The sequence below is a fragment of the Lissotriton helveticus genome, chromosome 4_2, assembly GCF_964261635.1.
Source record: "Lissotriton helveticus chromosome 4_2, aLisHel1.1, whole genome shotgun sequence".
NCBI lineage: Eukaryota > Metazoa > Chordata > Amphibia > Caudata > Salamandridae > Lissotriton > Lissotriton helveticus.
The window spans coordinates 98,918,541-98,944,691 of record NC_136064.1 but is presented as its reverse complement, the minus strand read 5'-3'; the positions used below and the strand labels follow the sequence as shown (position 1 = coordinate 98,944,691).

The following is a 26,151-nucleotide window of genomic DNA, read 5'->3' as shown; positions in this document are numbered from 1 at the left end:
GGCAGAACTCCCTTCGGTGTCTGGAAAGGGGGGAGTCGACCACACACCCAACAATTAGTGGCATTGCTGGTCTGGTGTGAATAATGTAACATGCGGATAAAGGAATTATTACGCATAGCAAGATGATAAGAGAGTTCATGAGGAGGCAGATCACTAAACGTGTGCTCTACTGCAACATTAGAAGACTTATTTACATGAGAAACTGGAAAACACAAATAAAATGCATAACTTGTGCAGGTAATCATAAGGCTGAGATATAGCAGAAAACATAAAATAATAGTGCAACTTTTAGAGTTCTCACTAACTCTCTCTCTGTGGGGGTCTATTATATACATGTCAGAAACCGGTCTAACCGTTTCACCTAGGGGAGGACTTAGACAATCAAACTGGCTGACTTATTTTACTAGACCTTAATTTTAGCTTATACTCCTGTTGCGGAGTTTTCTCTAACAGGGAGGAATTTGTATCATTGTCTTTTGCGGGACAGTCCTTAAGAATAGTACTTTGGCAGTCTTTAAAATCCTCGGAAATGTTCTTAGAAACAGTCTTTAATCCGTAAAACTTTTTCACATGAGACAGGTGGACCCAGCCCTTCCTGCCTTCCAGCTTGACGGCAGTACGGGTGGCCAGGAGGACCTGTTTTGGCTCCTTCCAGCGAGGCTCCAGCGGACTTGAACGATCAAAGTTCCTGACAAGAACCAAACATCCAGGAACGATGTCATGCGGTGCCACCTCGATATTGTCTGGAAATGCGGCAGCAACCTGTGAACGACAAGAGTGTAGGGCAGACATCAAGGAAGGTAGGTAATCTGTCAGCATATTACTTGAAACATCTGTAATACTTCGGGGTCTAGGTGTACCCCACATATTAGGGGGGCGGCCGAATACGACCTCGTACGGGGACAGACCTGATCTGGAATGTGCGACCATGCGCATATAAAACAGAGCGGCTGGCAGAGCTACTAGCCAGTCTACACCTTTCTCTTTACATATTTTGGCAATGCGGATTTTCAGGGTCTGGTTATGTCTCTCTACGAGACCGGCTGCTTCAGGATGGCGTACACAATGGAACTTCCACTGGTACCCTAACAAAAGGGAGATGTGTTTCATAAGCTCAGATGAGAATGGCTGGCCGTTATCAGAATATACGACCCTAGGGAGTCCGTAGCGGGGGAAGAATTCACGAACCAACTGCTTGGCAGTGGTCGCGGCTGTGTAATCTGGAACTGGATATGCCTCTGTCCACCTGGACAAAGCGCATACAACTACAAGGACATACTTGAAACCTCGACATCGCTCCATCTGAATATAATCCATCTGGAGGACTTCAAAAGGGTGCTCAGGGGGCTGGAATCCACCTTGTTCCACCGGGACACTTTTACCTGGATTAAACTGGCAACATATCATACAGGTACGGACTTTCTGCTTGGCTGCAGCTCGTAAATGCTTGTTAAACCAAATGTTCTGGATACTGTCTAACATAGCTTTTTCTCCTAAATGTGCTGGACTATGTGCGGTATTGATAATGACTTGAACCATAGAGTCGGGGAGAAACCATGTGGCTTTTCCCTTCGTTACCCATCCCTGATCTGTCTGGACCCCTCCTTGTTCGGACCATTTCTTGATTTCATCGGGAGTAGCATGTAACTGGATATCTATGACATCTTGAGTGGGGTCCTTAACTGTCATACAGGTAGTCAGATCTGGAGTATGTGTCTGTGTCGGATTAACTGAAATGTCTGGAGTCTGTGCTGTAAGCTTGGCTGTGCGATCTGCTAGATCATTACCTTGAGAAATAGTGTCAGTAACTTTCGTATGTGCTTTGCACTTCATGATAGCAATAGATGTCGGTAAGTGTATGGCATCTAACAGAGCTTGAATAAGGAGACCATGCTGAATCTTGGTTCCATGAGAAGTCATGAAACCTCTCTCCTGCCAGAGCACTCCGAAGTCGTGTACAACTCCGAATGCGTAGCGTGAATCTGTGTAAACATTTACTTTCAGGTTCTTGGCGTGTATGCAGGCTTGTGCCAGAGCAACTAGCTCTGCTGCTTGAGCAGACAGGGTGTCAATACGATGTGTCTCTATAACTTCAGTGTCTGTAGTCACTGCATACGCGGCTACTAGTTCTCCTGTACTTGTTCTCATACATGAACCATCCACATAAAGTGTCAGGTCGGGATCTGGTAATGGAATATCTGTCAGATCTTGTCTTGGCTTTGTCATAATATTAACTACTTCCACACAGTCGTGTGTGGCAGGAGTTGAAATAACTGACGGTAACAGTGTAGCAGGATTTAGAACGTTGCAGCGTCTGATTTCTATGTGTGGCTGGAACAGTGTCAGTTCATAACCTGTTAAACGTGCAATTGTCAAGTGCTGAGTTTGTGTTCGGTTTAAAAGAACTTCCACGGAGTGTGGAACTTGTACTGTCAAGGAATGTCCTAATACTATGGAATCACTTTGTCTGATAGCCAGTGCTGTGGCTGCAACTGACTTGAGGCACGCAGGCAGAGCCTGGGCTACTGGGTCTAATGTGCTCGAAAAATAAGCACAGGGCTTGTATTGTCCTGCTTGATCTTGTGTGAGAACAGATAATGCTGTACCATCACGTTCTGTGACAAAGTGTAAAAGGCTTACTGTAGTTCGGTGTAGCTAGAACAGGAGCTTGGCATAAAGCTTTCTTTAACTCATTGAAACTAAGTGTATGTTCAGATGTCCAAGGGAGGACAGTCGATACGGCTGCCTCCTGTGTCGTTAACTGTATCAGTGGTTTAGCTAGAAATGCATACTGAGGAATCCATTGTCTGCAATAAGAAGTAAGGCCGATAAAAGCACGTACCTCCTTCTGGGTCTTGGGCTGAGGAAGACTCGCTATTAACTGGATACGGTCTGGTGTCAACTGCCTACCCCACTTGGACAGTAAGTGGCCTAAGTAGATGACTTGCTGGACACAGAATTGAAGCTTCGAAGGGGACACCTTGTGCCCCATCTCGGCAAGGAAATACAAGACTGTAAGTGATGCTCGCAAGCACGTTCAGAACGAGCTGTGATCAGTAGATCATCGACATACTGGAGCAGGGCAGTGTCTGTTGGCATGTGAATGTTGTCTAGTTGTCTTTTAAGTGCTTGACTGTAAATGCTAGGACTTTCCGTGAAACCTTGAGGAGCCCGTGTGAACATATAGCTCCTTCCATTTAAACAAAATCCGAAAAGAAACTGGCTGTCTGGATGAATGGGGACACTGAAAAACGCGTTCTTGAGGTCTATGACTGTAAAAAATGAGGCTTCAGAATCAATGGCTGTCAATAAGGAAGAGATATCTGGAACAACTGGGTACTGGGGAATAATACATTTATTGAGTTCTCGAAGGTCAATCACTAATCGATATACTGGAGGTGCATTTGGATCAGTACGTTTCATGACGGGAATGATCGGAGAATTACATACATTGGAGTCAGTTTCTACAACTACTCCTTGAGCCATGAGCTCGTCAATAATTTTGGATAAGGCTGCTACAGCCTCAGGTGGCAATCTGTACTGTCTGATTCGTGGTAACACTACACCTGGTTTGAGAGTCACACGATGGGGTGTGATTTGCATATAACCTACATCAGTTGGACCTTGCGCCCATAGATGCTGCGGAACATTAGACAATCTCGGATCAAAATCTCGTAATACATAGTGACCCTTGAAGTCACGCAAAGACAATCGTATTCCCTCTGGGGAGCAGCAAATAACTGCACCTAATTCTTTCAGTGTCTTAATGCCTAACAAATTTTCTGGACATGACTTCGTAAGTAATAGATCAGTAGTGCGGGACAATGGACCTACTTCTAGAGTAACTGGTTTAGATATCTCGTTTACAATAGGCTTTCCTGAAAATCCAAGGGAAACATTTCTAGAGCCTGAGAGCGGAGCCCCTGGAACTTCGGCGTGACTAATGGTGGTCCTACTTGCCCCTGTATCAATCAAAAACTTTCTGTCTTTCCCTAATACTTGACTGTGAACATAGGGACCCTCTTGATCTACAGGAATCTCGATGAGAGGCAAGCCTACCTCCCTCTCTAGGCTGTTTCATGAATACGGTTGATACTCTGGATACTCTGTCTGAGCATACTGGTACATCTGCTGTGTAACATGCTGTGTTGCAGCAATAGGCTGCGGTGCTGGAACTGTCTGTTGTGCATTCTGTGGCTGAGAAGTCTGTGAAACTTGTTCTTGTCTAGGCGGACGTGGTCTTTCTTTAGTCTTACCAGTAGCTATATTATGTTTCAGAACTGCACACTTGTTTATGAAATGACCTGGCTGTTTACAATAATTGCAGGTCCCTTTAACGGGAGCTGCAGGATGACTGGCTTGATTCGGACCCCTCTTCTGACTGTCTTGAGGAACAGATTGTGCAACTAGTACTTTCATTTTCGTGTCTTTCATACGTTTCCTTTCATGATCTTGCTCTTCTCTGATTCTATTCTGGTGATATTGGAGCATCTGTAACATCTGGGACGGGGTACTAGCTTGCCATGTACTTTCGACTTTCAAAACTCGATTCTTAACTTGCGGACTTGAATTCTCGACTAATTTAGTAACAAAAAGATGAGGGTATGACTCGCTACTCGTCTTCAAGCCACTGTTTATAATAAAGCATTTCTCAAATCTAGAATAAAAATCACTAGTGTCTTCGTCTTGTTTCTGTTTACAGGCTGAGATTGCATCCCAGTCTTCCTTTTTAGTGGCTAATAATCTGGGCAAAACTTGTATTAACAATTCTGGTAATTCTTTACATTTCTCTCCAAGACCGGTACCTGGTACTCGTATCTTATCTTCGGCTTCTAGAACTGCCCAATCGATCTTTTTCTCTCCCACCTCCCATTCTTTTTCCTTGAGTTTCTCGTATACCCCTGCGGGCAACAGGACCTTTAGCATTTTAATAATATCTGGATACGTGTATTCTCCCATACGGAGCATGTCTTTTAATTCTCGGTGGAACCCTGCTGGATCTTTATCGTGACAGGGAATTAATTTCTTCATTTCTAAGAGTTCCATCTTTGTAATCGGGGTGTAAACAAACACTCGTTGCATTTCACCATCTGCTGTCCTGACTGGGTGCACTTCTCGTAACGGATTCTGTCTGTCTATGTAAAAGGGTTTACTTTCTGGGGGTGAGACATGAACAAAATGCGGGTTCAAAAATGTTCTATATTTGTGGCGCTGTTCTAGAATAACACTAATTAAATCGGTACCTAGACCTTTCCATCTATACTGGAGTAACTCGTTCAGGACATCGTGTAACGGACCTGGATCAGAATGTTGACCCTCATACAGAGTAATGAGGTGCTGGATCATATACATACCCACCAGTCGTTGCTCGGCTGGGGGCAGTTTCAGAAACATTTGTGCCACTATTTCATCTGGAAAAGTGGTAGAATCAGTAGTCCATCGGACTGCTGATCGGGCTAGTTCTTGTTCATGCATAGTACTTAACTCACTGTAACCGATTCGTGATTTCAGAATGTGATCGGTAGCTTGAAATACTTGTTCTAGAGAACCTTGTTCTGGTGCTGGATGAGGAACAGTTTTCTTGTAATCTAGACGTGAATGTCGGTCGGAAAGTCTAGTTCTACCTACATACGCTATTCTGGTGGGATTCTCGTCGTCTACCTCTTCAGTAGAAGAGTCATTTTCTTTCTCGCTTACTAGTGCTTCTTTGCGTTCCTCGTGTAACCTTATTATTTCTTTACGAATTTTCTTGTACATACTCTCTATACTACTGATGGTTCTGTGCTTACCCTCGGCTATATTATCACTCCACCTTGTCAGGATTCTCATTTCGCTCGGATCTTTGGACGGATAATCTTGTTCCCTTATTAAACAATTAATCAGAAACTTTAATAGCATGAGCTGGATCTCAGCTTTCCTTTGAGACATGGCTTCGCCAATACTTTCTGGATCATCCCCTGTACGGATGAAACGATATATTCTGTCTAGATCTTTTCATATTCGGTAGGGTGTCCAAATACCCGGTCACCCGTCTCACACGGATGGAATATATAACTGTACTATCATCACCTGCAACTGGATCATAGCGGCATTCAGTGAGAGCTCGTCGGATATCTGCAACAGACTTATATTTGGGCGTACGCTGTAACGCACTTTCATGTAACTCGACTAATGTTACACGTTGGTGTGGTGGCGGGGTACCAGGAGGACCTCCTCCTGCGGCCCCTATACTGGAATCGTCGACTGATACTCTTCGTGCTGGCAGAGTGGGAAATTGTAATGTAGGCTGGACCGGGGGTACCGTAGCAGGTACTCCGGTGTCTGGAGGAGCAGGAATTACATTATTTACAGGAGCTGGCGGAACAGGATTTGCATATTCTGGGACTGTGTCGTCCAAATAGGACGAGATAAAAATATCAGCTGCGGTCGGTTTGTGATGTAGCTTGATCGGAACTAATGGTGGCGGAAAATTACTGGATGCCTCCGAGGTTGCTTTTGGCAAGCCCTCGGCAAGAAGAGGGTACATACCCTTAATAAGGGCATTCCTCTGTCTGTCTGACTGTTCGGTTTTAACTCGTTCACCTATCTCGATTAATTCCCTTTCTTGGGCTCGTTCTAAGGATTCTCTACTTAATTCTGACTTTCTGATTTCTTTTTCGGTTCTTTTATGAGATTCTTTGCGCCATAACTCGATGGCATCTTTCTGTGACTGTCTGGCTTTCTTTTTCCATAATGCTTCTTCTACTCGCATGATGCACTCGGCATCCCACGTACCTGATACGGGCCATCTATACTTTTCTTCTAACTCTTTGGTGTACTCTACCCATAAATCTAGATATAATATGGCACTTATGCCATGCTTCTGATACATAAAATGACCTGGACTGTCCCTAGGCGGGACAGGAACTGCTGCTTCTAACAGACCTTTTCTGGTTTTTAACTGACGTAGTTTAGAAAATAAAGGCATGACTGAACTGTAATCTAGACACAATACAATACAAAATGAACACGATAATTACACCACTTTCATACCACGACATTAAAATACATGAAGAACTTTTAGAATAACAGTTCGGACAGAATACTACCTGGAATACTTGAAAACAGAATACATGAATCTTCTCGAGAACAGAACTGGCTAGAACAGAAACTAGATGCACTGCTGAAACAGTACGAAACTTACCGGTCTCATAAAGAGACACGTCAGGACCCGCATCCACCGAAGTGGACACTTCGTTTTGGGATCTGTGTACCACCAAACCCCACGGACCAGAGACAATTAGATTGACCCTGTCTAGATACTACCCCAGCAACGGTACTCACCGGGCAGCAAGAACGGAAGGCCTCGGACTGGACTGGACTGCTTTGACGCCGGACGGACGGACTTCGGACTTCTGTTACGGGTGGGCCTCCGGATACCTCGGACCTTGGACTCTCGGCTTGGGCTCTGGTCGGGACTCGCCGCGTTCCTCCACCGCCTCGTCTGGATGCTGGACCGCAACCTCCGTCTCCTCCGTGGGCCTGAGGGATACTTGAAGCAGAAATATCTGCACGTGGCCGGTATGGTTCCGTCACGGCTGCAGAGGGTCAGGGGGCATACGTGGCTTCACCGGCGCGTGGGGAAAGGGCAAGTCCCTGTTCGGGCGCCATTATGTGGTATATAAATAAATAATACCGGATCTAGGTTTGACTGGACATATGAATAACAGATAGCTCAATAAATAAGAGTCAAGATTCGAGGTAGTAGGAGTTTGCAGGTTTAATACAGCATAAAGGACAGGAACAGGACAACCTGCACAGGAATAGGATGACAGGGCCCGGCAGCTGCCGGGGCTGGATCTGGGATGAGCGCGCTAACTTTAATAACAGTACACAAGCATATATACTAAAACAGTTGCATTACAATACATACAATAGGCGGAGCAGTGGGTGTGGTCAATAGCAGTCGCGAAAGATAAGGGTGAAAATGGGTGTAACAGGAGGCGTATACATAGACATGTGATGTAAACGTAACAGAATATGTCATAAATGGGGCGGAAACATGGAGGGGGCTACCTAAGGAGCCGGGACCTCTAACCTAATGGTGCGCGCAAACTGACAATGACGTGTTACTAGGAGAAGCTGGGGGCTATGAACTCTGCGCTAGGAGTAGAGACTGAAGTCTGGAGAGTCAGGGCGACATGTACCTAAACCCTATCTAGTATCTAATGTTTAGAGGACATGTTGATAGAATCCAAAAGTTATCGGGGTAAAGGCTAACAGACTCTAAGACTGGTGCATGCATTATTCTACATGTAGTGCGTGATGAAGAAAATTAAATGACCATAAATACAGTATTTCTCTTACATGGAGACGTAAGGGCTAGACGATGACGGAAACTATTGATGCGATTCAGTAGTTTAGGAATGCAGAGAAGGAGGGCTGAACTGATAGCTAGAATCATAACATACTCTTGGCAGACTCGTAGGCAGAGCCAGGCTGAACCGGGCACTGTGAGGCAGGAAGTAAGTGAAGGGTCAGGAATACAGGTGGGGGCTGTATCGCTCCTCAGCGAGGGCTCAGGAGACAGGAGCTGAATCTGGTGTCCGGGCCCTTTTGAGGCCTAGAAACGGGGACTTTACAATGAAATAACGTGCACACTGAGAAACGTGGCAACGTAACTTTACATAGGCCTGATATTCGTAGTATTCACGAGAACTGGGAACTGGCATACTAGGGATGGACACAACTGTAATTGCGTCTTTAATCAAACATGGGGAATACATATGCATATTAATCATGCACACATAACATAAGATGGGGAACACGTAGGGACACAGAACATGGCAAAATTTACTTTTCCACAGGATATACAGGAGAGACTAAGACATCTCTATCAGTGGAAGGATCGACCTGGGACGATTCATCTTCTATGGGGAGGGGATTTTAATCTCCATCCATGCCCTATGGCAAACTCTCAACGTTGTGGGTTCGTGGATGAATTTGACGCTCCATTAGCCCACTTTGTCCACACCAAGTTGGGGAACGCAATGAACAACTTGCTCTCCGACTTAGACCTGGTAATTGCCAACTGCCCAAGTTTGGGAAAAACTTTTTCTACCCGACCTATGTGGGTAGAGGCCATCTAACCACAGTTGACTATATTTTCCTGTCCCCTGGACTGTTACACATAGCCAAAGCCTTCCAGGTTATTGCCAATCCACTGAGCGATCATTCTGCGCTGAGGTTGGACCTCCATTTAATTGAGTATAAGCCCCAAAACACCGAAATAGTAAATACCCTCGCCCAAAATAGGTTGGAAGTAGGAAAAAAGAATGGCTACTCAATAAAATGGGAAAAAATTAACCCAAATGAAATTACAAAAAAACTGGTGGAGCGGGCGTATCCTAACATAATTAAATGTTTGGATCTTTCGGTAAATCATAAGGAAGTCCTAAACAATTTTAAAGAAATTCTAGAGATAATCAAGGGATTGCTTACGGCTAAACCAATATCTAAACATCGTTCCAAGAAAGGGTGGTTTAACCACAGTTGTACTAGAGCCCTCTCCAAACTAAAATCCGCCTTACACAACAAACCTAGAGATGCGGGCAATATCCAACTCCTTAGACGCCAATATATTGGGGAACGTAAGTTAAGAACCCAAGAATTGAAAGAGAAACTCTGGGAAGATCTGCATAAGACTACTCTCTCAAAAAATAGTGAGGCCTTTTGGCGAACGGTTAGATCCCCCTATCTTACAGACAATAACACCCCCAGGATTGAGGTGGCCATAGATGAGGAAACTTGGGTGGCCCACTTCACAAATATCTTCAAAGCCGATTCGAGCACAGGCGGGTCGATGGATACCCTCATAAAGGTACAATATCCAATCCCGCTGTCCTTCGATATATCTGACATATTAGTGGCTCTGGAATTAAGTAAGTCTGGGAAAGCTCCAGGCCCTGATGGTATCCCAGTGGACCTTTTTAAATACAATTTGGATCTATGGGTGCCCATTCTCACAAGAGTGTGTACGGCTGTTGCAAGTAAGGGAGTGTTAGACTCTTGGACTAGGTCAATTATGGTCCCCATTTTTAAAAAAGGGGACCGCCAGGATGTGAAATGCTATCGCCCCATCTCATTGCTGGACTCGCTTGGCAAAGTCGTAGGGAGAGTTATCCTAGAGCGACTTCAGCAGTGGGGTGAGGAAAAAGGCATTATTTCCGACCTCCAGTTTGGTTTTCGAGAGGGGTTCGGAACGGTGGAGCAGGCCCTCAATCTCAGCCTGATAATGGGTAAATATATACAGGCTAAGAAGAATATGGTTTATATGGTCTGTGTGGACCTGTCTGCAGCATTTGATTGCGTTTCGCACTCAAAGCTGTGGACGGTCTTAAGTCAAATGGGAGTGGATTCTCCCCTACTAGATTTCCTGAGGGAGCTCTACTCTGGAGCCTCGGCAAGAGTTCGCTGTGGGAGGAACGGCGAGCTGATGGCGCCTTTTGGAGTAGAGCGTGGAGTCAGGCAGGGATGTGTCCTGGCCCCCTTCCTCTTCTCACTTTATACCAATGGCTTGGAAGTGGGTATGTTGAGCGGGGCTCAGGACCTCCCACGTGTAGAACAGCGCCTGATTCCAGCTCTGCTCTATGCGGATGACGCCGTCATTCTTGCGCGAACCCCAGAGCTCCCTGAACAGATATACAACTTTTATGAGTGGCTTAGACCTAAAAGTGAATGTCAAAAAAAGTTTGTCATGATCTCAGGGGGTGGGAAAAAAGGTGTAAAAGAGATACATCTCGATAACCAAAAACTTGAGATCACCGCCCAGTACCCATACCTTGGGATCATGATAGACGATAGATTGACATGGAAACCAGCAGTGGAGACAAGAAGTCATTTGTTCAAAAGATCGATAGCGGCCCTAATGAGCTTTTCTCAGAGGCTGGGGAGGAGGGCACCAGTAGAGTTATTGAAAATCTACAATGCTAAGTGCCAGGCCATCGCTCTGTATGGAGCGGGAGTGTGGGGACACACGGACACCAGAGCCCTTCAGGTAGCAGAAAACACCTTTTTAAGATTTCTTTTAGCCACTCCGAGAGGCACGTCAACCTATGCCTCTCATATGGAACTGGGAATTCCCTACTTAGAGGACCTAATCAAGATTCAACCACTGATGCTGTGGCGGCGCATTTGGACATCTGTTAAAAATGCGCTAACCCAGTCAATTGTGGCTGATACAATGTCTCTTGATTAGTCCTCAAAAGTAAAGTGGCTTTGTTATATCAGAAATGTTTTTAAAGACCTTGGCCTCGAGAACTATTATCTCCAACCAGAGTCTATAGCTGACCTGTCGAAGAAAGCCCTAAAGCAACAAGCCCTCCATCTAGAGACATTGAGATTGGCATCCGAGTCATCAAAACCATCAGTTATCCATGCAAATCTGGTACAGACAACATATGGCATTCAACCGTATCTAACCTTGCAGATTACAACATACGAGAGCATGCTGATGACTAGATTCAGATTGGATACTTTCTTTAGACTGGTTGCTTTCCCTCTGAACAATGGTTGGGATCTAAGTCTGCCCCTATGTCCCTGTGAGGGGAAATCTACCCAGTCTAATATACATGTGATCATGTTCTGTAAATTCTATCCCCCACACAGAAAAATCTAGTTACTTCCTTCATTCAGGCGCTGGGGCCTTAGACAATGTCGACCAGCATTCCTCCGATTGCAAATGTTAGATTCCGAAGATGTTTTCTTATACAGTTCTTAACTTTCTAAAATTTATTATGAATCCTAGGAAAAACCTGTAAAACACCTTCGTGTAAACCTAACATTGATGAAATTCATTATTTTAATATTTTTTCCTATTTTATCGTATATTGTTCTTGTATGAATTTCTCTGGAACTTTTTATATAATCTGCATTTTTGTGTAATCATGTATGGTTTTCCTTGTGAAATACCGAATAAAGAAATTTATATAAATTTATATAACTATCCCAAAGAACTCAATTCTGTTCCTAAGCGAAAGTGCTTACTTAAAAGTAAATGTGATTTTCCAGGATGTGCAAGCAGTCCTTTGTCTGGCCAGCAGGAGATTTATAGGCACACTGGGGGTGGGATTACTTTAAGTGTAATATAACTGATCAGCCGTGGAAGTTTTCTTCTTTGATTCAAGAAATCAAGAAGACTGACTCGTCCAGGTCCGGTTTATTCAACGGTACTATTTTACCCCATATAGGCTGCACAGGTATGACCTATTGGCCAAGTACTGATGCATTGTCTATGAAATGGCAGAGCTCATGCACCTGGCTTGGTAGTGTCTGGGAATCCAGGCCTACTGGAGAAATGTTAATGGTTGAAGTGGGGGAAAATGACCGGAAGTGATCACAATCCATCCTCATTGGTGACTGCATCCACACTCTTGCAGTAGCAAATAGGTGGGTGGGGCATGGGCCCCATTTTGAGCATCCAAGACTGGGTACAAGGCCTAGTATATCATAATAATGCAGCACTCTCATTCAGTGAATTTATACCACCTGAATCTAGACCAAAGGCCATCTGGGCACTACTTTGAAGTTGAGTACAGCTGCAGGAGGGCGAAATCGCTAAAGAACCTACTACAAGTAAAGTTCTATAGTGGTGCTAAGTTTGTAATTTCATTCAGCACTTTCTCTTGTAGTGGGGAATATAAGTTTCTGTGGGACCTGTTTTGAGAAAATGCTCTTTCATACTTCACCACATAACTTTGTTTACTTTAGCCAGTCAACACAAGGCAGGAAGACACCATGGTGGATGTGTCAAGTGACTACCAAATTTCATTAAAATGCATCAAACTGTGCCAGGTTATGTTACCTGGGTCTCAGTCGGCGTTCGGAGCCATTTATCAACGCAGGGGCCATTCCGTTTCCTTTAAAAATATTTTTGTGAATCTTTATACACAGTAGGGAACACACTATGGGCTCTCACCTACTTGCATTTGGCATATGCTGATGCCAGACCGGCCCTATAATCACTCGGTTTAGCCTAGTTTGCCACTTAGGCATGTTAATTCACAGAATACATTTGAGGGCCACTAATCCATTTTAGCATTCCCATCCCTTCATCTGGGGCACTCCTATCCTAGTCAAAGTCCAGGGCTCAAAATCATAAAAATGTAACTAGACCTGCAGGTCTAGTAACTTTAATCTACTCTACCTAACTGTAATGTACTAGAATAGTCTCAAATTGTGTGGTCCTAAGCAAATAATTTCTTTCATAGAGTTGCCTTTTTCTTTATCACATAAGTGAGCACCTTTAAATATGCAAGTTCACTATTCTGTACCAAAAAATCTCGTTATTGACTAGACAAAATGTTTGATCCACGTATAACAAGAATTGAGCCCATAAATAGGGTATGCATGATCCCTGGCTTGCCTCTTAGTTCACTAATCGCATTGTCATCTGGACAGGAGCAGTAGTAATTCCCAGCTCCTATTTAACCCTTTGCATGCTGATGACGGCCCCCAGCCCTCATGCACTACGGCGCACGTGTGCTGATGACGGCTGGGGGCCGTCATGAACCTGCCCACTCTTTAAAAGTGCCGCACAGGCGCAGAATCGCGGCAGCATGCAAGGGGTTAAAAACGCCTTAAATAAATATATTAACAAAGCATGATCTGGTAGTGCACTGTCATTAACAGCATATTTTCTATTGATATGACCACAACTTTCCCACCAACATGTCGTTTTACTGATAAAGCATGAACAATTTTTAGAAATTGGGTTTCAGCAAAAATATTTAACATTTGCAAATCACCAAGTAAAGTGTTCTGATTTGTTTTTATCCTATAAAAATATTTTTATCACCACAGAATTACAAAAATGGGTCTTCATAACTAGTGAAATGTTTTAACAGTTCACTTAGCTATTTCAGTGTAGTGTTAGACAAAAGTCGGACATCTTGCATCCTTTCATTTCACATGCTTTGTACAGTTCAATTGCCACACAGTTCGTTTACAAAATCCTCTAACTTCAGTCACAGAAAGAAAGTTAAATGTAGGAAGACAAACTGACTTTTGACCTCTCTCTGAAAGCCAGCAAATGTGACCAGATCAGATTTGAATGCATTTTTATTGCTCTTTCACTTTGTGAGCAATAAAAATGCCTTTAAATCTTGTCTTGTCACTTTTGCTCTACTTTCAGATACACAGGTCAAAAGTCAGTTTGTCTTCCTACATATCATTTTTGTTCTGTGACTGAAGTTAGAGGATTTTCAGCTAGCCAGAAAGGGCAAGTAGTCCCTAAAAATAGCTTGTCCTGAATAAGACAATGAGTGGATTTTTCAAGCCCTGAAGTTCGAAGACTCTATAAATCGGGTAAAAAAAGATTTGTACATTTAGAATTAATTTTAATACCACACATTTTGCAATTTGAAAGCATTTGCATAAATTCAAAAAAGCATATTAAAAAATCAATTACATACTTTCACACCATTGTACTACTGAACTTGTAGACCACATACCCTAAAACTGTCTATACTAGATGCATAGTCTGTGCATAGTCTGTACATCCTTCTACCTTGGTATCTGCAACCTTAGATACATTATTCAACGTGGTGTATTTATTGCATCATTCATAATAAACATGTGCTGTTACTTGTAGTAATACTTCATCCAACCCAACTCCTGGGAGCTCCTCTATTAATCACATTCACATCTATCTTGAACTTTTGGGTCTGTTTAGTTTCTCTTTCCATCAGCCAGTGTTGTTTTTAGGTTTCGCCCTGCGAATAGATCGCGAAGCGATCGTCGCAGAGAAACCTATTGTGATCGTTTCTGCTTTCAAGGAGTCAAGGGAGACAGGAGATAAGTGAGGTGCACGCGCAACCTTCCGAACTGGGATTAGGTCGCGCGCGCTTCCTGTCTCCCATGGCTCCTTGGAAGCAGGCACACACACTCACTCAAACACACACATACAGGACCCCTCCACCGCCGCGCATACACACAGACACACACACACATGGAGATCCCCCCCCCAATGCCGCCACGCATACACGCACACACACATCCCCTACCTCAGCTCGGCGTGTCTTCTCATGCGCAGGGACCGCCAACGTGCACGAGCACGGCATCTCCTGCGCTACACCCGTGGTTTCGGTTTCCCATGAAAGACTTGTTTAATCTTGTCACTCTACACCACGGCAGTGCCAGAGTGACAAAATGTCCAGTTCAGACTTTTACTAAAGCAAAACCCGAAGCTACAGCAGAAAGCAGTGTTTCACCTGCAAAGCTCGGCCTCCATTTTACTTAATTCTGGAACAATAACACCTCATCTGAAGTGCCGAGAGATCACTCAGTTTGTGGTGGGGATGGTCTGGACTTTCACCATTATCATTCCCTGATTTGCACAGCTGCCCTGCGCGCTGCACATCGTGGCTGGCGGTGCACCAGCCCCTCGTCCGGGCCCTACATGCCCACCTTTGAAGCTGCGTCATGCCAGAGCCCCCGTCAGGCAGGGGGGTTGAGAAGTGCATCGACGCTCCGAGCTCAGGGTGGCCCCTCTATTCATCGTTTGGGGGTGCGATCCGGGAGACAAGGCCTGTCAGCGCCGAGAAGAGAGAGCGCTCGCACAGGTTAGAAATGAGGTGTCTGTGAGAATCATGAGGGGGCCATGACGGAGGAAGGGAAGGGATGGAGGAGGGAAAGGGAGGGCCATCCGTCTTCTGCACCCACAGGGCGGGAGTGGCCTGCTGCTAAAATATTTCACACTTTGAGATTGCTTCTCGGTGCTGGTGCGAATGGGTTGCATCCTTGGTACCATTTCGGTGGATGTTGTTTCCCTGTGTTGCCTTCATAGTGTTTTCATGTGTTCTTTGCTGCCTTGGTGCTGTCCTGGGTGGAGTGCTTTGTTGGTGCTGTCCTGGGTGGGTTGTTTCCTTGGTTCTGCCCCTGGTTGGTTGCTTCTTTGGTTCTTTACTGGGTGATTTTCAGCCCTGGTGCTTCCCTGGGTGGGTTGCTTCCTTGGTGCTCCCCTTGGTGGGTTGCTTCCTTGGTTCTGCCCCCAGGGTGGGTTGCTTCCATGGTCCTGACCTGGGGGGGAGGAGAGGGGAGGTTTGTGCCTTGGTGCTGCACTGGGTGGGTTGCAGTGCTTAATTTGAGCCGGTGGTTTCCGGTACTCTGCACCAGCACTTAATTGTCAGCAATGCTGCTTGCAACAGCCTGCTACAAGGTGGCTCTGTCTGGCTAATTTAGAGATGACCATAACAACAGTTAATTATTAATGCTATATTCATTCAAAATTACTACTTCCTGCCGCCCAAGCCATTCTTCTAGCTTTGAGGGCCTCAAATAGTCTGAATTGTCACACTTGTAGGAGTGTGATGGTTAGTAGTTTAGTTGTTACTATCATTTGCAGCATAGCAGGGCAATGTGTGGTGGAAGCTGCAGTGGCCTCCAGACAAAAGCCCCGGCACTTCATATTTTACAAATTAAGCACTGCTGCCTTGTCTTGTCTTGAAGCCTCGGCAGCGGGAGGGATGTCAAAACGGGAAGTCAGGGGAGGGCCGGTGGAGCACGGAACCGTGTGACCGAGGAAATTACACGAACTGCTGAGGAACGGCCTGGCACGCGCTCTGCTAGGATGACTGCCTCCAGCACCCACGCCCCAACCACCGAAGAATATATTAAGGCATGAATGTTATTTATTCTGCTGAGGAAAGCGTTCCATAGAGCATCAATATGCTTGTGTCTTATAAGAGACCAGTGTGCTAGGGCTGGCCTGGAGAAGACGATGCTGACAGCAGCAGTGCAAGCTTCACTCATACATACATCAAACAGGTACAGCACAAGCAGCAGTGCAAGCTTCACTCATACATATATCAAACAGGTACAGCACAAGCAGCAGTGCAAGCTTCACTCATACATACATCAAACGGGTACAGCACGAGCAGCAGTGCAAGCTTCACTCATACATACATCAAACAGGTACAGCACAAGCAGCAGTGCAAGCTTCACTCATACATACATCAAACAGGTACAGCACAAGCAGCAGTTCAAGCTTCACTCATACATACATCGATCAAACAAGTACAGCACAAGCAGCAGTTCAAGCTTCACTCATTCATACATCAAACAAGTACAGCACAAGCAGCAGTTCAAGCTTCACTCATACATACATCAAACAGGTGCAGCACAAGCAGCAGTTCAAGCTTCACTCAGACATACATCAAACAGGTACAGCACAAGTAGCACCCGCGTAGCTAGGGGGGGGGCGAGGGGGGCGGACCGCCCCAGGTGGCACTATCCTGAAGGCGGCGGCCGCGCTGCACTGGCACGTTGCGGCGGCCTTTATAATTTATTTGGGAACGCTCACAGTGTCCCCAAATACATTATGAAGGCCGCCACAACGTGTCAGTGCAGCGCGGCCGACGTTGGTTTAAATACAAGCACTGCGGCTGCGTACGTGACCTGCTGCTTTTAAAAAGCTCCAGGCATGACGTCTGAGCTGCCTACGATCTACAGAAATGAATCCCCTCAGCCCCGTGCCCCAGTGCCCCTCCCACCGCTGATATCGAAAGTCTGCAGCCACGGAGCCTCGTGGCCTGGACACTTGATACAAGAACAAACAGAGGCAAGTGAAGTTAGTTGATGTACTTCATCCAGAGGCTCAACTAGAGCCAACTTTCGGGGAGGGGGTTGCTGAGAAGAAATTTCGGGGGGGGGGGGGGTCTGAACCTTTAATCGGCAGAGTCGAGCAGCTGCAGGGGCTCTTAGAAGGGGTGAAACTACAGTAAGGCCCCATTAACATTCAAATGGGTCTTTTAAAGACCTGTTAAGCGCTCGGGTGCGGCTGTGAGCGGGCCCGGGATCTGTCTCATCCCGGGCTGCCACACACGACGGGGTTGGGGGGGGCTACAGACCGGTGAGTGCAATGGGTTTTGCGCGCCTGATGTTCTTGCTGCTTCATGTCTTATGCTGAAAGAAGGAAAGGCCCTCTTACTGCTCTCAGAGTTACGCTTGTGTTTAGGTGCACTGAAAGCACAAGCACGTTATAAAAGTCCAGCTGCAACTCGCACTAGTGACAGATTAATCACTTATGTACACTCCTCTGTGCAGCACTCTGCTCACATGACAGTAGGACCGGACCGGCTGCTGGAGAATCGCGGTGACCGTGGGACATATTTACTTAGGGCTCATTCTCAATATATTTAATTTAAAGCCGAGCGTGGATCTGCATGAACCTGTAGCTCAGTGCTTGTGTCCTCGGTTACACTGAAATTAATTGTGCCTCTGCAGGCTGGGCAGTGAGGTCAGGTACAGTGGCTCTAGATAACTGATTTATATTATAGCAGCTGAGATCTTTTACTGCGTAACATGGTGACTTTTGGGAGCAAAGCTAAAGTCCTGCTTAAGATGACTGCTAAAATATATTAGCACCCTTCCATTTTGCTGCTTTACAACATTTTATAGAGCTTCTTAGAGTTTCTTGTTGCTCAAATGGGTCTAACTAGTGATATGTATATATTTACCTTGTCCTCATTGCTTGATTTTGCACGTGAGAAAGTGTCACTCATAGTTGAAATGTCACTCATAATTACACCGAATTATGAAAATGTCACACAAAGCAATCTGAAACCTTAGCAGCTATGAGGGGCAGATTTACAAGCGCCTTGCACCTCTTTTGCGACGCCGTTGCGTCACTTTTGTGATGCAGCGGTGGCGCAAAAGATGCACCATGGTGCGGGGTATTAACAATGTGACACATCTGGGAGAAGCGTCACGTTGTAAAGCCCTGCGCCAGAAGGAGGCGTTCCATCGCAGGGGGTTCGTTCCTGCGCAGGAACACCTCCAAAAAGTGGCTGAGTGAAATCTACAAGATTTCACTCAGTCAATTTTAGGCCAATGCTGCGTCAAAACCCTGCGCCTGCTTGAAGCAGGCGTAAGGTTTGATGCAGTATTGTCCAGATAGGGCCCCCCAAAGCATTGCTGGAGCTGTGTCACGCTTGCGACGCAACTCCAGCAATGCGCCGCTTTTACGGCACAGATGCGTGACGCATCTGTGCCGTTTTTGCCCCATGGTGCGCCGCATTGTAAATGCGGCTCATCATGGGTGGCGGAGCTGCGGCGCACAATTACTGGCGCATACCTGCTGATTTGCAGGGATGCACCAATAATTGTAAATCTGCCCCTGAGATCCGAGGTCGCAAAAAAACTTTGGGGGTGAGGGGGCGGGGGTAGAGAATTCTCCACACCAATATTGTTCTGACCTCTCAAACTATGCTCCTCGGGATAAAGGAGGCAGGAAGGTCTAGAGGGGGTGATTCGTTAATATATGTGGCCATGGCTGTTTTAGTATGTGCATCGCTTCAGCGATCCACAGCCTAATACGTTTCAGCAATGGCAGGGGGCTGATTTTGTCTATCCTGAATTTAGAAATCGCATTGTAGGAGCACAAAGGAAGAAGGTCCAGGCAGAAGGGAAAGAACATGGGGGCCCCTGTTGGATTGGGTTTATGTTCTCTGGCTGGCCCCGGATCCTTGAGTAGGATGACCTGCTTTTGAGCCTAAATGCAGGCATGGCTTTTGCACTGTATGGATTTTTGTGCTTACAGATGTAAGAGTACAGCACTTTATGATCAGATTAATTTTGATATTGGTTATATTATACGGGCAGGCTGCTTGAATCTTTTGCAGAGGTGTATATTAGACTATATCGGGGATTGTGCTGATGTTTTGTTTACATATTTTATTCATGTATGTCGTCTCAAAAGTCCATGCTTTGATAAACGAGTTCTAATGGCCCCTACAGTTTTTTAGTACAGTATCAATTTCGCTCAGATGCTTTTTGTAGTTTTATTTTTGCTTAGTGAGTCTTTTGTGTGCTGTTTGATAATTGAGTACTTACTGATTATGATTCGATTCTTGCTCACTGTGCACCATCTCTCTCAGTTTACTTATTGTATTGATAAAGTAAATGTTTAAAAGCTTTAATAAAAATGATTGGGAAAAAAATGAAAGGGGTATTTAATTGAAAAAGCAAGAGACCTACAAAGTCAAGGGAAAACAACTCAGGTTGGAGGTGGTTCAAATAAAAAGTGGTAATAGAATGGATAATTAAAGGAGTGCTGAGGCAAATTGGACAAGGAATAAATTAGAGATTTAAGGGATACTCTACCAGGCACACATTTTGCTTCAGCTTGTTCAAAGGTTTTAAACTGTTGATGTTGACGTGTGCATGGTGTGACTTGCTTGCTTTAAGGTTGACCATTGGATCGATATGTAAAGGATCCTGAGTGGGCCAGCTGGACAATTTGGTGCGGATTTGATTGAATTGAACTCTGGGTGTTAGTATGTTGGTGAAAATGTGGTTGAATGCCTATGACTGATTGCATGGTCTTAAATATATCCTTGACCCTAAATTTCGCAGTGGACTGGGCATGGTAAAATTATCTAGATGGCATGATGACACTGTCAGTAGTGATAGTAAATGGCACAACTCAGTTCTCTTGGAAGCATGCCAGCAACTCTAATGTATGATTTGGGATGTTTTATGTAACATGCTTTGTTTCATACAGATTTAGTCACCCCTCCACAGCGTATCTTTATGAGGGATGCTCTCTGTAATGTACTTTGTGTTGTCTTTTGTTGACAAGTATGACGTGATGTGATAGCCAGCTGTAAGGTATGTAGTTATGTTTCTGTCTCTGCACGCACTTGGCATGCTGCAGAATGTGATGAAAATGCAATGATTGTTGGCACCCCTACCACCACTCCCCGATGACGGTGGGCGAATCAGCTATGGTGCCTGACACCCCCGGATAGGACCCGTTCCCTTGAAGTGTCCTACTGTGCCGCAGGTGGGGTGGTGGGTAGTGGGAGGGGCACGTGGGATGGTTTCCACTGAGCTGTCATGGGGGGCTTGGGTGGAGTGAGAAGGCTTCCACTGCAGGGCTGGTACTGCCCCAACTGCAGAACTCAAGCTAGTCTAGTGTTCAGGTGCATTGGACTCACCTGTAGTATCCTGAAGGTGCTGCCAGGGAAATCGTGGTCAAACCCAGTGTGGTTGACTGGTCTGCAGACATTACTGAGGTCTTGGACGGGGCAGATAGGGGACAGGGGACAAGGGTCCTGCACAAGCTGTGATGTTATGAGTGAGATGTCACAAACAGGGTAGGTAGAACTGATGTTAGTTTTGGGTTTCCTTCTGCTTTTCCTTCAGCGGCGTAGCTAGGTGGGGGCGGTCCGCCCCATGTGGCACTATTTTGGGGACGGGGGCTGTCTAGCCCTAGACCGTGTCATGTATGTGCATGTAACCTGCATGATCAAGGTAACTATTAGCGGCGATACTACGTGTCTCTCTGACCTCTTTCAGGTGCTCGCCGTCCTTTTTCCCCAGCACCCCCCCAGGGGGGCGGCAATCTGAAGTATAGCCCCGGGCGCCACAAGCCCTAGCTACGCCCCTGACAAGCAGCAATGCAAGCTTCACTCATGCATACATCAAACAGGTACAGCACAGGCAGCAGTGCAAGCTTCACTCATACATACATCAAACAGGTATAGCACAAGCAGCAGTGCAAGCTTCACTCATACATAAATTATTTGTATTTATTTATTTTATTTTTGACATTTATAGAGCGCGAACAATTACCCGCAGGCGTCTCGGCGCTAAACAATTCGCATGACTTCGGATAAGTATTAGCAAAAGCTCCTGAAGGATTTGATGAAGGTTATTGGTCAAATAGCCATGTCTTTAGATATTTGCGGAAATGGAGAAGTGAGGGGCTCATCCTAATGTTTTGAGGCAGAGTGTTCCACAATTTGGGTGCAGCCACCAAAAAGCGGCGGTCGCCCCAGGAAACTGTTTTGGATCGTGGGATCACTAACTGGTTTAGGGTGGTGGAACGAAGCTGTCTGCAAGGTGTATAGGGTTTCAGTTGGTCCTTCAGAAAGTGAGGTCCTTGATTGTTGAGTGCCTTATACACTATACATAGTGATTTAAACTTAATTCTGTTCTGGATCGTCAGCCAGTGGGATTCCTTAATGGTTTCGGATATGGCCTCGAATTTCGGCGTTCCGGAAAGCAGATGTGCTGCGACGTTCTGTATTGCCTGTCACTTCAGCGTGACCCTAACCTGGGCATTAAGGAATAGGCTGTTGCAATAATCAAGGGACGGCAGAACTAAGGAGCTGACCAGAGTTTTGGTCGCTGCCTCTGGGAGGAAGGGGCTGATTTTCCTAATCATTCTAAGTTTGTAGTGGGCAATGGTTGCTACCCTATTTGCGCGATCCATAAAGTTGAGACCATCGTCAAAAATGACTCCCAGGTTCCTGACCTTAGCTGTCGGACTGGGAGGTGTTCCGAAGGCTGGTGTCCACCAGCATGATGACCAAGCTGGTGAGTGGTCCAAAAATAACGACCTCAGTTTTTTCTGAGTTCAACTTGAGGCAATTTGTTGCCATCCAGTCTCCTATTTCCAACATTCCATTTTGGAAGCCTTGGGCCACCTTTCCTCCATCACCTTTGATTGCCAGTACCAATTGCGTATCGTCCGCATAGGAGGTTAGGCTCATCCCATGTGCTTTGATAACATTAGCAAGGTCCGCCACATAGATGTTAAATAGTGTCGGACTAAGGGATGAGCCTTGGGGAACCCCACATGGCAACGAAAGTTGTGCAGATTGGTAAGGTCCCAAGGTGACCGCTTGTGATCTATCCGCCCAAAAAGATGCAAGCAGATCTCTGGCAGAATGACAGATGCCCAGCTTTTCGACACGGTCGACCAGGATCTTATGGTCGACCGTGTCGAATGCTGCAGATAGGTCAAGTAGTACTAAAATTGCTGTCCCGCCCTGATCCCGAATTGCTCTGACATCATCTGCGGCTTTAATCAAGGTCGTTTCGGTCCCGTGATACTTCCGGCAGCCGAATTGTGTGTCATCTAGCAATCTGTATTTCTCAATGTATTCCGATAGTTGAGAATTCATGGCCTTTTTGACCACTTTAGCTAAAAAAGGGAGACTAGCAATAGGTCTGTAGTTTTTTAATTCGTTTTTGTCAAGGCTTGATTTCTTTAATAGGAGTTTCAATAAAGTGTTTTTTAACAAGTTGGGATATATCCCGGATAGCAGTATGGAGTTACAAACTTGTGAAATCACTGGAATAATGGAATCCATCACTGGTGGAAGGACAGAGAAAGGACAAGGATCAAGCGCGGATCCTGTTTTAATTGTTGAAACAATGGTCCTTATGTGATCACTTGTGAGTGCTTGAAAACCGGTGAAAACATTTACCGGGGGTGTACTGGGAGAGGTGGCATTCGCCGTGGTTGGTTTGGAAGTGAAGGCTTGATATATGTTGTCCACCTTGGTGAAAAAGAAATTAGCCAAGGCGTTGCACAGTGCCTGTGATGGAGGCGGAATGAGATCGGGGGCATTGCCTGACAGTGTTTTAGTGATCTCGTATAATTGCTTGCTTGAGTTTTTGGCTTTGTAGATTTGTTCTGAATAAAATAGTTTTTTCGCCTTTACGATCATTGCTTTATAAAGCGCCAGTGATTCTTTGTAGCATGTCTTACTCGCTGTATCATATGTTTTCCTCCAAAGCCTTTCCTTATTCCTGTTGCATTGTTTTTGTAGTCTTAGTTAATCAGTAAACCATGGAGCAGTCGGTTTGGATCTGTTCCTGGATAGAGATTTAATAGGAACTAAATGATTGGTAGCATGGCCCAGCCAATTCTGGAATTGTTGTGTTGCCGCATTAGGGTCACTAGACACCAGTGGGCGGGTACAATCCAGCTGTATTTTCAGGTCTGATTGGTTTATATTCTTCCAGTCTTTGAATGAACCTAGGTCGACAGAGGTGGTATTCTTACTTGGATAGGTCTTAATTGTCATTTTACGAAGTATAGCATAATGATCAGTTCACGGCATCGGTAAGATGTCGGATATATGCAGACCCTCCACATCGAACAGGTACAGCACAAGCAGCAGTACAAGCTTCACTCATACATACATCCAACAGGTACATCACAACCAGCAGTGCAAGCTTCACTCATACATACATTAAACAGGTACAGCACAAGCAGCAGTTCAAGCTTCACTCATACATACATCGAACAGGTACATCACAAGCAGCAGTGCAAGCTTCACTCATACATACATTAAACAGGTACAGCACAAGCAGCAGTGCAAGCTTCACGCATACATACATCGAACAGGTACAACACAAGTAGCAGTTCAAGCTTCACTCGTACATACATCGAACAGGTACATCACAAGCAGCAGTGCAAGCTTCACTCATACATACATCAAACGGGTACAGCACAAGCAGCAGTGCAAGCTTCACTCATACATACATCGATCAAACAAGTACAGCACAAGCAGCAATGCAAGCGGCTCTCACACAGTCTTAACTGCATGCGTAAAGCAATGTCCCCCATACAAACGCTCAGGCACAACATAAGAGGTCCAGCAACTAAATGCACTGCAAACTTTTTTTACAAACACAAGTACAGCACCCACGGCAGCAGTGTTCGCTTTCCACACACAAACATGAAAGCTATATCAAAGGTGTTGGAAGTTCAGAAGTCTCCTAGTATGTTGCAGATTATGTGGTAAACGCAGAAAAACGGTGACGCACTATTAAATTCCTGTAGCCACAGTGGCGGCTCGCATTGGGAGTGCTGTGAGGCGGGGGGAGGTGCAGGGTGGGGGTGGGAGGGTAGTGGAGTCGGACTTACGGCGGCCACAAGTTAAGTAAGTAAATAAATAAAACTATTTATCTTGCGCTCGCTGCATCGCCGCGTTGGCGGAAGCAGCAAGCACAAGCTGCTATCCACAAGTGCTCCTAATGGTAAGTGCTGACGTTAAAGCTCTGGAGTTTTTCAATGCACATCAATTGCTTGCTGCAAAAGTTCACGGTGGTGAAATTGGCTATATGCTGCGAGATTTTATAGCAGTAAGTAACTTACGATTTGATCAGTATAGTGTAAATAGACCATCTCAAAAACATGGTTGAAGTCGATCCCACATCAATTTATGACTATGCATATTTATTGTTGTAGCGAATAACATTCACTTGTAGTAATGTACACACCTCCACCTCTTTGATGCAACAGTGGATATTTTACACTATTTTTCTTCTGTGTAGCTACTCGATGCACATTTTACTAAGCACCCATTGAGCCTCACTACTTCAGAACACTACTGACCCCAGCATATGAATAGAAATGAAACTGGCTAATATGGAACTATAATGGTTATATATCTTTTAAGAAATTTCTACTGACTTTTAATACCATCTCTAGATTACTGCAAAAAGAACAATAGATGGACAGAATGCTTAACAATGTCAAACATTCACCCCAGTACCGAGATCTGGGCTTAAATCCATTGTTTTGTTGCTCACCACGTCATTCTGCTTTGGACCAAAACTTATGCAAATAAGTCTTGACCCTGCTCCCCATGGGAGCAGTCCAGCCCGAAATGCCAGGCCTGGTCCTCCATGGACCGGAAGCAAGCATCCTGGGACTGTATTCAGGGTATCCCCCCCTCATTAGCCAGGCTAGCTTGACGCCAGTGGCATAGTAAGCACAGGACACACGTCTAGGCATACCTGTCCCACTCGGGGTGACAAATGCAAAAAAGCATTTGCAATGCAATGGGTCTCGCATTATTAAAGTTTGAGCTATTGGCATTGCTAAATAATGCAACACCAATAGCTCCAACTTTAATAATGCGAAACCTATTGCATTGCAAATGCTTGTTACCAAGTTATTATGAGTCAGTGCTACCTCCTTCCTTTAGCTAATCTAGCTTTATAGAAATTTTATGCAGTGAGATTCACTTTTGAACATCTTACTTACGGACCTCAGTGGAACGAACTCCTATTCGGTGATATGTTAGTTTACTAATGCATTTGCCACCTGCAGAGTACAAACGTGTACATTGGTGAAAGTTCATAAATACTGATCTCCCAATTCCGTCCCAGATAGAAACTATAGCAATTCGTAATGTAAACAGGGTTTTAGTCCTGCATGTGCATTCTCAACAATATAGAATTGCACTTAATGTAATCAACCTTAAACTTATTCCTGCAGAGAGGAAACAAACTTGTGAAATTTCTAATACATTCCAGAAATAATAATTCCATCATTTCATGCTGTAGACACACTTATATTTTCTCATC

The 26,151-nt window shown here is 45.1% G+C and overlaps 1 protein-coding gene across 1 annotated transcript in view; it reads left to right on the top strand.

Moving 5' to 3' along the window:
- The first annotated feature begins 701 nt into the window (after positions 1–701).
- The window catches only part of LOC144751959 (uncharacterized), a 309,766-nt gene continuing 284,316 nt past the window's right edge, over positions 702–26,151 (top strand). Inside the window, exon 1 of the mRNA XM_078639921.1 lies at positions 702–800. Coding sequence (XP_078496047.1) covers positions 750–800 — 51 coding nt within the window. The 5' untranslated portion in view covers positions 702–749. The remainder of the gene's footprint in view (positions 801–26,151) is intronic.